The 13,500-nt window shown below is 39.9% G+C and overlaps 1 protein-coding gene across 5 annotated transcripts in view; it reads right to left on the bottom strand.

The window, feature by feature from the left end:
* Positions 1 to 13,500, bottom strand: part of OSBP2 (oxysterol binding protein 2) — a 164,141-nt gene that overhangs the window by 47,974 nt on the left and 102,667 nt on the right. The window contains exon 2 of one of the 5 annotated variants that reach the window (XM_027575909.2): positions 12,719 to 12,800. The exons of the other annotated variants lie outside the window; for them this stretch is intronic. Coding sequence (XP_027431710.1) covers positions 12,719 to 12,788 — 70 coding nt within the window. The 5' untranslated portion in view covers positions 12,789 to 12,800. The remainder of the gene's footprint in view (positions 1 to 12,718; positions 12,801 to 13,500) is intronic. 5 annotated transcript variants of the gene reach the window in all.

Raw genomic sequence — 13,500 nt, 5'->3', positions numbered from 1 at the left:
CCATTTTCTGGAGCAGGTGAGCCTGAGGCAGAGAGCCAGGCAACAACAGCGGTGGCCACTGCGTGCTGACAACACAAGTTACTTTAAGTTCCGTAAGCACTCTGCCAGACGGGGCTCCCTGGGCTCGCCACACCACACCACTGTGTGGATGCCACTGGCCGTGAATGTCAGGGATGCTGAGGTGCCATGAGGTGAGGTGCCTGCCCACGGTCATCTGAGGGCAGCTTTGACTCTGGGACTTAGCTACTGGGGCCCTGAGAAGGGAGGTGCCAGGGCAGTGGGCACATGGCCTGAAGACAAAGAAGAAACAGCTTTACAGTCTGAAAGTAAAACCCCCCCTGGAATCATATAGCTCATAAAAACGTCTTTCAAAAATAAAGTCAAAAGAAAGATAAATAAGACCTGAGAGAATCTGTGGCTGGCTGACCTGCACCATAAAAAAATGTTAAAGTTCTTCAGCCTGAGAGAAAATGATACCAAAAGGAAACTCAGATCCCAACAAAGGGGTGCTAAGAAAGATAAATATGTGAGTAAATGCAAAAGATGCTGGTTTTCTTCTTTTAAACTTCATTTAGAGATAATTGACTGTATAGAGCAAGGGGGAAAAGTATATTATAGGGTTTATACCGTCTGTAAGAGTAAAACAGGGCACAGCGAGAGGATGAGGGCAATGGGAGAGCATCATCATAAGGTTCTTAGAGATGAAACAGTAGAGGATTTGAAGGAAGACTGTGATACGTTCAAGATGTGTGATGTAACTCCTAGAGCAACCCACCAAGAAGAGAGATGTATAGCTATGGGTTAATAAAAGGGGAAAATGGGAATACGAAAAATTATACCACGGATGGCAGGCAAGGAGAAAAAACAGTGCATGAAAATAGATGAAACCAAAACAAATAGCAAAATGGTAGATTTAAACCCAACCATATCAATAATTACACTAAATTAAAATGGTCTTGACACCCTAATTGAATGTCAGAGACTTTATCGGACTGGGAAAAAAAAAGCAAGATTCACGACACGCTATCTACAAAGAACCCCCTTAAATAAAAAAGCATAGATCAAATAACCAACCATAAGCTTTCTACAAGAAACACAACTTTAAATATGAAGATACCAATGGGTTGAAAGTAAAAGACTGGACAAAGAAACACCAGGCAAACAGCAATTACAAGATCAACAACCAAAATGAGGCTTGAGGACAGAGATAAAGAGGAAAATTTCATAATGCAAAAGATATAAATTCATCAAGATGACACAAACTCCCAAACGTGTGCATAACTTACGGCGAGTTTGAAGCTGCATGAAGCAAAAACAGAAATGAAAGGAGAAAGAGACAAATCTACAATAGTTAGAGATTTCAGTACTACTCTCTTAGGAATTGACAGTAGATAAAGTAAATAAAGATTTAGAGGATGTGAATCTTCTAAGTATCCTTTCTCAGTCACCTTGACCTAATGGATATTTATAGAACACTACACCCTACAATGGCAGGATACACATTCTTTTCCACAACACACGAAACATTTACTATATCAGTGCATATGCTGGACCACAAATCAAGTCTTAAATTTAAATTATAAAATGTATGTTATCTGGCTGCTACAGAATTAGAAAGCAATAACCAAAAAGTATCTGGAAAACACCCAAATACATGGAAATTAAATCACACACTTCTAAATAACCAACAGGTCAAATAAAAAAACACACAGGAAATTAGAAAATAGTCTGAAATGGGTGGTGAAGAAAATGTGACATATCAAATTTGTGGGATGCAGCTAAAGCAATGCTTGGAGGGAGATGCTTAGCTTTAAATGCTTATTATACAAAAGAAGAAAGGTTTAAAAGACCTATTTATGATGATTTATTTATGGATGATCTAAGCTTCCACCTTAAGAAACTAGAAGAAGAAAAGCAACTCATACTAAAAAATGAGTAGGAGGAATAAGACAATAAAGAGCAGAAATCAATGAAATAGGAAACAGAATAACAATGGAAAGATTAAAAGCTTTGGAAAGATTTTCTTTGAAATGATCAAGAAATTGATATGCTCCTAGCTAGAACAATCACAAAAGAAGGAAAATGCAAATTACCAATAACAGGAATGAAAGAAGAAACATCACTACAGCTCCTATTGGCATTAAAGGGATATTAAAAGAATATTATGTAAAATATTATGCCAAAAAGTTTGACACCTTTGATGAAATGGAATATTTCTTCAAAAAACAAATTACCAGAAATGACACAAGAAAAAAAAAGTCCTTTATGAAGTAACTAAATTTAAAATTAAAAACCTTTCCTCAAAGAAAACTCAGGTACAAAGGGCTGCACTGCTGAATTCTACCAAATATTCAGGGAAGAAATAATACAGTTAGTATACAAACTGTGTCAAAAAAAAAAAGAAGAGGAAAAAACAATTCTCGATTATCTTACAAGGCACTATTACCTCATCTTATGAGGTACCAGTGTGACACATACCAAAAGCAAAGACATGACAAGAAAACTACAGGCGAGGATCCCTCATGAATATGGAAGCAAAATTCCCTGACAAAATATTAGCCAATAAAATTCAGCTAAAAAGGATAATACGTCATGAACAAGTGGGGTTTATCTCAGGAATGCAAGGTTTAACATTTTAAATTAATTAGTATTAACAGTATAAAGAAAAAATGTAAAAAACTCAATAAATGCCAACAAAAAGTATTTGACAAAACTAAACACCTATTCAAGACAAAAACACAGAACACTTGGAAGAAAAAAGAACTTTCTCACCATTACAGATGACATCTATAAAAATCCTACAGTTATCTTCATACTTAATGATGAAAAGTTGAACTTTTTTCCCTCAGATCAGGAACGAGGAAGTGTGCTTTCACCTCACCAGTGCAATAAGGAAATAATAAGAAGTCAGAAGCATACAAGTTAGAAGGGAAGAGGTAAAAAGCCTTTAGGTACAGAAAACATGATCACATATACAGGAAATCCTGGGGAATCTAAAGAAAAGCCACTAGAACTAACGGGTGAATTTAGCAAGACAGTAGAATAAAAGGTTATATACAACAATTGTATTTCTATAATACTAGCAACAAGTAGCTGGACAATAAAATTTAAAAAATACTATTTATAATAGCATCAAAACCAGTAAATACTGACAGGCAAATTTAACAAAATTTGTGCAAGGGAACACATAGCTTAGAGAAATTAAAGAAAACATAAACAAATATCATGTTCATGAATTTAAAACTTCAATATCATTTTTTAAAAGATTTTATTTATTTATTTGACAGAGAGAGACACAGCGAGAGCAGGAACACAAGCAGGGTGAGTGGGAGAGGGAGAAGCAGGTCTCCCGCTGAGCAGGGAGCCCGATGTGGGACTCGATCCCAGGACCGTGGGATCATGACCTGAGCCGAAGGCAGACGCTCAACGACTGAGCCACCCAGGCGCCCAAAACTTCAATATCATTAATATATCAATTCTCTCTATATATATATCAAATTCATCTACAGATTGAATGCAATCCCAATCAACAGCCCAGCAGACTTTTCTGTAGGAACTGACATGCCAGTTCTGAAATTCATATAGAAACACAGGAACAAGGAATAGGCCAAAACCATTTGGGAAAAGAACGCACGCTACCTGATACCATGATTTACTACACATTTACTCCATTTATAATGGAACATAATAGAGTTCAGAAACACACCTGTACCTGTGTGATCAATGGATTTTCAACAAAATTGTCAAGGTAAGTCAGCGAGGGGAATGCTTTATTTTTTAAAGAAAATGGTGCTTGAGCATTCACTGAACATTCACATGGATTTGAAAATAACCTTGACAACTACCTCACACCACATACAAAATCAACTGAAAGTGGATCTTACACCTAAATGCAAAAGCTAAAACTACAAAACGTCTAGAAGGAAACGGGACTATCTTGAGGTAGCCAAAACAATTCTTAGAACACAAAAAAGCACTAATGATAAAGAATTAACAAATAGATCTAATGAAAATTAAAACTTTGTGCTCTCAGAAAGATACCATTAAAAATGAAAAGGTAAGCCAGAGATTAGAAATTTTAATACATATTCCTGAAAAGAACTTACATTCATAACACATAAAGAACTCCCAAAACTCAATAATAAGGCAAAGAGCCCCCACCAAAGGCAAAAGATCTGAAAAGGCACCTTATGAAAGAATATGTACAAATGACTAATAAGTATATGAAAAGACGCTCAACAGCATTAGTAATTAGCGAAAACTTAAACTACAATGAGATACCACTACATGCTCACTAGAATAGGTGAATTAAAAAAAAAAAACTAACAATATCAAGTGTTGGTAGGATGTAGGGCAACAGAACTCCCATACATTGCTAGTTGGGATGTAATGTAGTACAACCATTTGGGAAAAAGGCTATTTCTTATAAAGATAAACATACACTTACAGTATGACACACAATTCTTCTTCTAGGCATACCTAAGAGAATTAAAAATTTATGTCCACAAAAATACATGCAATTTACATGTTCAGAGCAGCTTTCTGGCTCACAGAAGCCCCAAACTGGAAACAACATGAATGTCCATCAACAGGTGAATGGATAATTGTAGTATATTCACACTATGGAAAACTAGTCAGCAAAAAAAGGAACAAATTATGCATTCACACAAGAATGAACCTCAAAAACTTTGTGCTGAATGAAAGAAGCCACATACATTACTATTTGATTCCATTATATAAAATTCTAGACAAATAAAACCATAGTGCAGAAAGATCAGTGGTTATCTGGGGCTAGGCGTGAAGGGCACTGACTGCAAAGGGGCATGAGGGAACTTTTGGGTTGATAAAAATGTTCTATATCTTACTTGGAGTGGTGGCTACACAGGTGTATACATTTGTTAAAACTCACAGAATGGTTAAAATCAGTACATTTGATTGTACTTAAATACTACATCAATAAAGTTGATTTAAAAAGAAAAGAGAGGATAACCACCTACTGATCCAGCTGTAGTAACATCCTACAGATATGCAGATACAAATGCAGATATGTGGCCAAAGACTGATGTATAATGAATGTACATTTCAGGGCACCTGGCTGGCTCCGTTGGAGGAGCATGCGACTCTTGATCTCAGGGTTGTGAATTCAAGCCCCAGGTTGGGTGTAGAGATTACTTAAATAAATAAAACTCAAAAAAAAGATAAATGTACATTTCAGTATTGTTTGCAAGAGTAATAAGTCTATAAACATCCTAAATGCCCTTCAGAAGGGACTGGTTATTAAACTATGATACATGCATATAACAGAGTTATTACATAGATGTTAAAGAATCCATGAGCTTCTGTGTGATATGAAAAAAAACTTGAAGACACAGTCAATGAAAAAGATCAAGGTGCAGAACAGCATTATAGTATGATTCAGTTTACTTTTTAAGGGTATCTATAATGTATATGTTTTTATTTTATTTATTTATTTATTTTTAAAGATTTTATTTATTTATTTGACGGAGAGAGACACAGCAAGAGAGGGAACACAAGCAGGGGGAGTGGGAGAGGGAGAAGCAGGCTTCCCGCTGAGCAGGGAGCCCGATGCGGGGCTCGGTCCCAGGCCCCTGGGATCATGACCTGAGCTGAAGGCAGATGCTTAATGACTGAGCCACCCAGGCGCCCCAATAATGTATATGTTTTTAAAGAGCATATGAGAAAAACAGTAGATAAAACCAATAAAACCAAAATCTGATTCTTTGAAAATATCAATAAAATCTATATACTTCTAGCCAGACTGAGGAAGAAAAAAAAAGGTATAACCAAGTACCAATATCAGCAATGAAAGAGGAGACATCACTCCAGACATTAAAGGATAAGAAGGAAATATTGTGAACAACTCTGTGCCCACAGACTCAACAACTTAGAGACGAAATAAATCCTTGAGATACAAAACCACTGCAAGTTATTCAGTTAAAAAAAATAATAAAATAATAACCTGAATAGTCTATTAAGGAAATTGATTTTACAGTTAAACATCTTTAAAGGAAACTCAGGGCTCAGAAGGATCTGCTGACAAATTCTACCAAACACTTAAGGAAGAAACAATATCAATTCTACACAGACACTGTCAGAAAATTAAAGAGGGGGGAATATTTCCCAATTCATTTTATAAGGCCAGAATTACCTGATACCAGAACCAGGCAAGGACATTACAAAACAAACAAACAAGGAAAAATCCTATAGACCGATATTCCTTGTGAACAAAGACACAAAAATCCTCAAAAAAGTGTCAAATAAATATAATCCAACAGTATATAAAAAGGGTAATGCATCTTGATTAACTGAAGTTTATCCCAGAAATGCAAGGTTGGTTTAACATTCAAATATCAATCAATGAAAGACAACCTAATTAACAAATGGGATTTGTTGGGGCGCCTGGGTGGCTCAGTCAGTTAAGCGTCTGCCTTTGGCTCAGGTCATGATCCCAGGGTCCTGGGATCGAGTCCAGCATTGGCTCTCTGCTCGGTGGGGAGCTTGCTTCTCCTTCCCCCTCTGCTGTTCCCCCTGCTTGTGCTCTCTCTGTCAAATGAATAAATAAAATCTTTAACAAAAAATGGCATTTGAGGGGCACCTGGGTAGCTCAGTTGGTTAAGTGTCTGACTCTTGATCTTGGCTCAGGTCTTAATCTCATGGTCACAAGTTCAAGCCCTGCATCGGGCTCCATGCTGGGCATGGAGCCTACTTTAAAAAAACAAAACCAAAAAAAAGAAAAGAAAAGAAAAAGAAAAAAATGGGATTTGAAAATAAATAAGTAAATAAATAAATAAAAGAAAAGAAAATTTTAAAAAATGGGATTTGAACCGACATTTCTCCAAAGATATACAAATGGCCAATAAGCACATGAAAAAATGCTCAGTATCAGTTGTCGTCAAAAGAAAATTAGTGTTGGTAAGGATGCAGGAAAACTGGACCCTTCAGCCTAATGGGAATATAAAATAGTACACCTGCTGTAAAAAACAAAACAAAACAAAACAAAACAAAACAGTTTGGCAGTTATTACAGAACTCAGCAATCCCATCCTAGATTTACACCCAAGAAAAATGAAAACATATGTCTACACGAAAACTTGCACGTGAATGTTTATTGCATAGTAGCATTACTCGTGGTGGCCAAAAAGTGAAAACAACCTAAACGTCCATCAGCGGATGAGGACTACAGAGGAAGGAACCAGGACAATGGCTGCCCCAAGGTTTAGCTGCAGTGACCCTACAGATCAGATCGCTTCGGTCTCTCCCTGGGCTTCACTCCCGTCCTGAACATTTGAAGAACCACATCATGACCTCTGGTTCTGTGCAGTGTGAGTGAGCAGTTGGCACATGCAGTTTGGCCACAAGCTGCACACAGCTGGATGGCATGGCCTACCTCCTTCTCATAGGGGTGTGGGAGGGAGTCCCCTGCAAAAGGGGTTTGAGTGGTTTTCCTTGCTTCTGCATCACTGCAGGAGCACAAAGAACCACATCTCCGCCCCCACTCCCCACCATGGGACAGTTAAGGAAGTCAAGGTCCACTGGGGCTAGGACAAACTATCTACAGTGGGCCCAGGGTGAGAACTCTGTCCCCTGATCCCCAGCACACTGTACCACTCAAAAAGACTGATGACAGCTTGGAGACACAGCAGGTCAACTTAGCATCTTATATTTGCTGAATTGGTTCCTTAATCACATTACTCACTTAACGTGTTGACTGTGTGTGTGTCAGCTACCATGTGGGGTGCTGGGGACACAAGCAGCAGTCTCTAAGGTTCACTGTGTCCCAAAGCCTCATTCCCCAGACAACATCAACCCAGAACTCCAGTCATCACCACTTCTCGGGGTTTCTGGTGTCTCTCCGGTCTCAGCTGCCCACTCCGTCCTAACCACAGGTCACTTGTCCTGCTGTGTCTTACCTGCTTTCCAGGCAGCTCTTCTCTTGACCACACCTGCATCTTTGCCTAGAAAATTGCCCCAAAATATCAAACTGGTGGTAAATATTTTTGGAAAGCTTTCCCTGAAATATCTCAAGTAGGGAAGCAGGAGAGGATTAAAACCTCAAACAAACCAGATCTTGTTACATTTAAAATTTGCTTACTTTCCCTTCGCCAGGCAAAGAGAGAGAAAGGGGATAAAGTCTTAAACATTCACTTGGTGGAGCAAATGTGATTTGTATGCGATGGTTGTTGAGGTATGCAGAGTTCAGAGGCTAAGAGTATGCGCTGTGATCCTAATTGCCTGAGTTCAAATGCCAGTCGCTAGCAGTGTGACCCATGATGTAACCTCTCGAGACTCAGTTTTCTCATATGTAAAATGGGAATAAATATAACAGCATCCTGATAAGCTGCTGGACTTGATCTACAAGATATCAAAATGTATTAAAAGGTACTTTAGGCAGTGTAGTACTGGTAAAAGGGAAAAATTGTCCTATGAAATGAGAGAGCATCCCAAACAGACCCAAGCACATGCAGAACTCTGATAGTTGCCAGTGGTGGTAGAGCAGGTCAGTGGGTAAAAAAAGGGACTGCTCAATAAACAGTACTAGGCCAAATAATTGACCATATGGAGAAAAATAAAATTAAGCACATATTTCACATCCTATCCAGAAATCAATTCTGGATGTATTAAGGACCTCATTGTGAAAATTTAAAAACTTCTAAAAAGAAAATATAGAAAAATATGTTATCTCTAGGCAGAAACCTAAGACTGAATTTATCATAAGACTGGTAAATTCAACCACATTAAAATTAAGAGTGTCTATTGACAGTTTGGTAATGGCATAAGGATACACAAATAGATCAATGGGACAAAATTGAGAGTCTAGAAACAAACCCTTACATTTAGGGCCAGCTGATTTTCAATAAGGATGCTAAGACAATTAAATAGAGAAAAGAATAGTGTTTTCAATAAGTGATGCTGGAAAACATCCAAAAGAATGAAGTTGGACCCCTACCTCACACCATCCACAAAAATTAACTCAGAATGGATCATACCCCTAAATGTTAAGAGCTAAAAGTATAAATTCTTAGAAGAAACCATAGAAATTCATCCTCATGAGTTTGGGTTAGGCAGTGGATTCCTAGATATGACACCAAAAGCACAAGTGACAAAAGAAAAAAATAGATAAATCAGACACCAACAAAATTAAAAACTCTTGTGCTACAAGTGATACTATTCAGAGAGTGAGAAGACAACTCCCAGAATGGGAGGAAACATTTGCAAATGATATACGTGATAAAAGACATCCAGAAAATGCAAAAAGCCTACACGATAAAAAGCAAATAACTCAAATAAAACATGGACAAAGGATTAAAATAGACATTTCTCCAAAAAGATACACAAAAAGTACAGGGGGAAACACCCAACATTCTTAGTCATTAAGAAAATGAAAATCAAAACCATAATGAGATACCACTTCACACCCACTAAGATGGCAATAACAACAATCAGAAAGCAACAAGTGTTGGCAAAGATATGGGGAAATTGCAACCCTAATACACTGCTGCCCGTGGTAATGCAAAATGGTGCAGTTGCTGTGAAGAAGGGTTTGGCAGTGCCTTCAAAAGTTAAACTGTATAACCCAGCAATATGACCATATGACCCAGCAATCCCACACACGTGCAACATGGATAAACCTTAAAAACATTACGCTAAGTGAAAGAAGCCAGACACAAAAATATATGACGTCTACGTGAAATATCCAGGATAGGCAAATCTATAGAGACAAAAAGTAGGTCAGGGGTTGCTTAGGGTTGGTAGAGGGAGGAAGGATAGGGAATGGCTGCTATGATTTCCTTTAGGAGGGACAAAAATATTCTATAATTAGATTGTGATGATGGTTGCACATCCTGTGACTATACTAAAAAAAATTGAATTATACACTTTATATGAGTGACTTGTATGGTAAATGAATATTTTAATAAAGCTATTTTAAAAAGTACTCATCAGGGGCGCCTGGGTGGCTCAGTCGTTAAGCGTCTGACTTCGGCTCAGGTCATGATCCCAGGGTCCTGGGATCGAGGTCTGCATCAGGCTCTCTGCTCAGCGGGGAGCCTGCTTCTCCTTCTCCCTCTGCCTGCCACTCTGCCTACTTGTGCTCTCTCTCTGTCAAATAAACAACTAAAATCTTCAAAAAAAATTTTTTTTAAAAATAAAAGCTTATCACTGACAGTTGGTATCCAGATCATATAAAGGGCTCCTACAAATACGTAAGAAAAGGACAAACCACCAACAGAAAAGTGCATTTCACCTAAGAAGAAACATACACTCACCAATAAAATGCTCACGCTCTTTTGATATCAAGGAAATGCCAATTAAGATTACACAGAAATACCATTTTAGGGTCATCAGATTTGTAAGAATATGCATCACAATACCAAGTGTTGAAGAGGATGATGATCAAAGGGAACACACCCTCATTCACCTAATGGGAAAGTAAGTCAGTACAACCACTTGGAAAAACAGTGTCCGGTGGGTATTTTTTCAAAACTTATCATTCATTTATCCCATGACCTGAAGTGGCCTGCCCAGGTATCCCCTCAGCAAACTTTTGTACATATGTCCCTGGAGATGTGTACAGTAATGTTCATAGTAGCAAAGTTCATGACTGCTAAGTACCAGAAACATATCTCATGTCCATCAACAGAGGAAAGGTACATGAATTGTGATACAGTCACACAAAATAATATGAGAAGCCATGGAAATGAATGAACAACAGCCACACCCAACAATGTAGATAAATCTTAGAAACATTATGTTGAAAGAGAAAAAACAAGTCCTTAAAAGATGCATACAATCTGATTAAAATTATTTGTGGTTATTTCTGTGCAATAGAATCAAAGGTACTTTTTCGTTTGCTTCTAAGTGCTTTTTCTTTCCTAAACTTTCTACACTGGGCATGAATTATCTTTGTAATCTGGAAAAAATGTCAAAAATTATTTTCACAACCAAATGGCAATGATTTGGGACTGTGCCCTCTGATCTCTATCTAGCAGACTATGCCAACTATGGGTCTCCAGGCCTCAGTTTCCTTGTCTGTACCATTGGGGTTGGGTAAATCACCTGCAAGATCCCTCCAACTCTGATAGTCATGGATTCTGCGGCTACATGATTTTCCTTTGTGTGGGTAACGGAACACTTCTCAGCGCAATGTGGAATTCACATCGACACCTTCCTGATTCAAACTTTGAAAAATGTAAAACAAAACAAAACAAAACAAAACAAAACCCCACACGTGTAAGGCCGCATTTCTCATGAGAGTAAGAGCTTAATCAAGCCAAGGACCATTTAAAAAGCTCCAAACTCTGTGTAATACATGGGGAGAATGCAGGGGGTGCATTCCAGGAGTTGCCCCCCACCCCTGCAAGTCCCCTGCAGAATGCCACTACTCAGAACACATACCAGGGTTCACACACCCTCTTTCTGTGGAAATCCATTCGTTCCATTCAGGATGCCACCATGTTTCAGAGCCCCCTGTGAAGTTAACACTCCCTCCCCTCTCCCCCCTTCACTTCTGGAACCCCTGCTGCTCGGTGGGGGGCCATGGGGAAGGGGATCAGGGAGACAGCCTGGCATTTCCAATTACCAGCAAGTGCAACTAGCTACTGATTATCAGCAGCTCTTGGCAGCCCCTTGGATGAGCAGCTTCTCACTACAGAACCAACAGTTCCTCCTGGCCCTGGGCTGGCCAGGAGAGGCTCAGGAGGGGGAAAGCAAGACAGAAGTGGGAGAGGCAAAGGTGAAAGCGCACACGGGAAAAACAGCACAGAATGTTATTAAATATTCAGGCAGTGAGATGCTGCTTATTCTGCTTGGCAAAAGTAGGCAAAGATGAGCAGCAGAAGGGACAGCTCTCCACCAGAAAGAGCCACTAGGGGTCAGCGTGAGGTGTAAGAGGACACAGAAATGGCCACTGAGAAAATGACCTAGTCTAGGGCGGAGCAGACCCGGGAGGGCTCACAGCCACTGGCCATTGTCAATCAAGCGCAGCAGGAGTGGGGTACCATGTCAGAAGCCCGTCCACTTCTGGGTCTGGAACCTCTGCATCTGGAGTGGGCCCTGGGGAAGCTGAAGGGTAGATTCAGCCCAGTCAGGCAAGCTACTTCCAAACTCTCTCCACTTCCAATTCGATGAGTCCACGGGGTGGGGGCGGGGGTGGGGGTGGGGCACATCACAGGTATGGGACCTGTGCAGTCACACAGGGCCCAAAGTCAGAAGGGCCCCAGGCTTGGTTTGATGTTCAGCTGTCTTTCTCCTGAAACTCTTAATAATTTTTAAACAAGGGGCCCCAAGCTTATGCAGCAGATCCTGCTGGGGGATGACAGTTCCAAGGATCATTTCTCAGAACCTTGCCCACCAAACAAAGTAGGGCAGTGCCAGGTCCCAAGAAGTCCTCTCTGGCTTGGGTTCCAGCCATGTTTGATAAACCAACAGCATTCATAATGCTTCCCTTTGGGTTTCCACATGAGGGCAGGAAAAGATGCAGCTGATGAACCACAGAAGGGCAACCACAAATAATAACCAAAATTGGTGGTGGTGATGGGGGAGATTCATCCTTTCTGGTTAGTCAAATGTAAGTTAAAACACTAACAAGGCATAATTTTATGCCTGATTAAAAAAATACTCTCTCAGAATGATGGAAGGCTAGTGCAGGGTAGGTAGGAGAGAAGCAGATGTCCACACGCAGCCCTGCGAGCTTCACGGACCAGAACACTTCGGCCAAGGGCCATGGAGTGCCCAGAGGGAAGCAGTCTCATCCTCTGGCTCAGCAATCATACTCCTGGGAATCTGTCCTAGGCAAAAGACACCAGAGAAAAATTTTACATGCCAATGATGCTCAGGCAGCAGTTTGGCTCTGGTGACAATCTGGGAAGAACCGAAATGCCTAACAGAAGGAAAAGATGTTCCACAGCCATTCAACAGATACATATTAAGCCTGTGGTAACGTGGGAAAGTGCTTATGATGGACAGCCACGTGAAAATGGTAATATTTTTTTTTTGTCTCCCAGTGATGTAAAACGGATGTTCACATAAAGGAAAAATACTGACTAAAAATAGAGACCTAAAAACAGTGGCGTGAGGGTAATGGAGTCATGGAAACACCAGGATCTTGAACATCTGGAATTGTTGCTTTAAATGGTAAACAACCCTTAAAAATAATGCATGTGCAGGGTGCAGAGGATGGGCCGAGATGAAGCTCAGTTTGGTCAAGAACAAAGCGTGCGTGCGTGCGTGCGTGCGTGTGTGTGTTTGGGGGGGCGCAGAATTTCATCAGGCAGAAAAGCAGCTGCCAAATGGTCAATGAGCCAAGAGTCATGCTCCAGGGGTCCCCCCTCTGGACAAACTGCACTGCTTCTGACATAAAAATATCCTGGGCAGAGGATGGGACCCAGGGGGCTTTGCTGGCTGTCAGTTCTAGCCTCTCAGGGAAAACATTTGTCCACTAACCAGCTCCCACCTCTGGCCTCGAGGACACGAGGCACACCAG

Source organism: Zalophus californianus, chromosome 14 (assembly GCF_009762305.2).
Source record: "Zalophus californianus isolate mZalCal1 chromosome 14, mZalCal1.pri.v2, whole genome shotgun sequence".
NCBI classification, from domain to species: domain Eukaryota; kingdom Metazoa; phylum Chordata; class Mammalia; order Carnivora; family Otariidae; genus Zalophus; species Zalophus californianus.
Note: the sequence above shows the minus strand (reverse complement) of the source record. Positions and strands in the feature narration are given on the sequence as shown.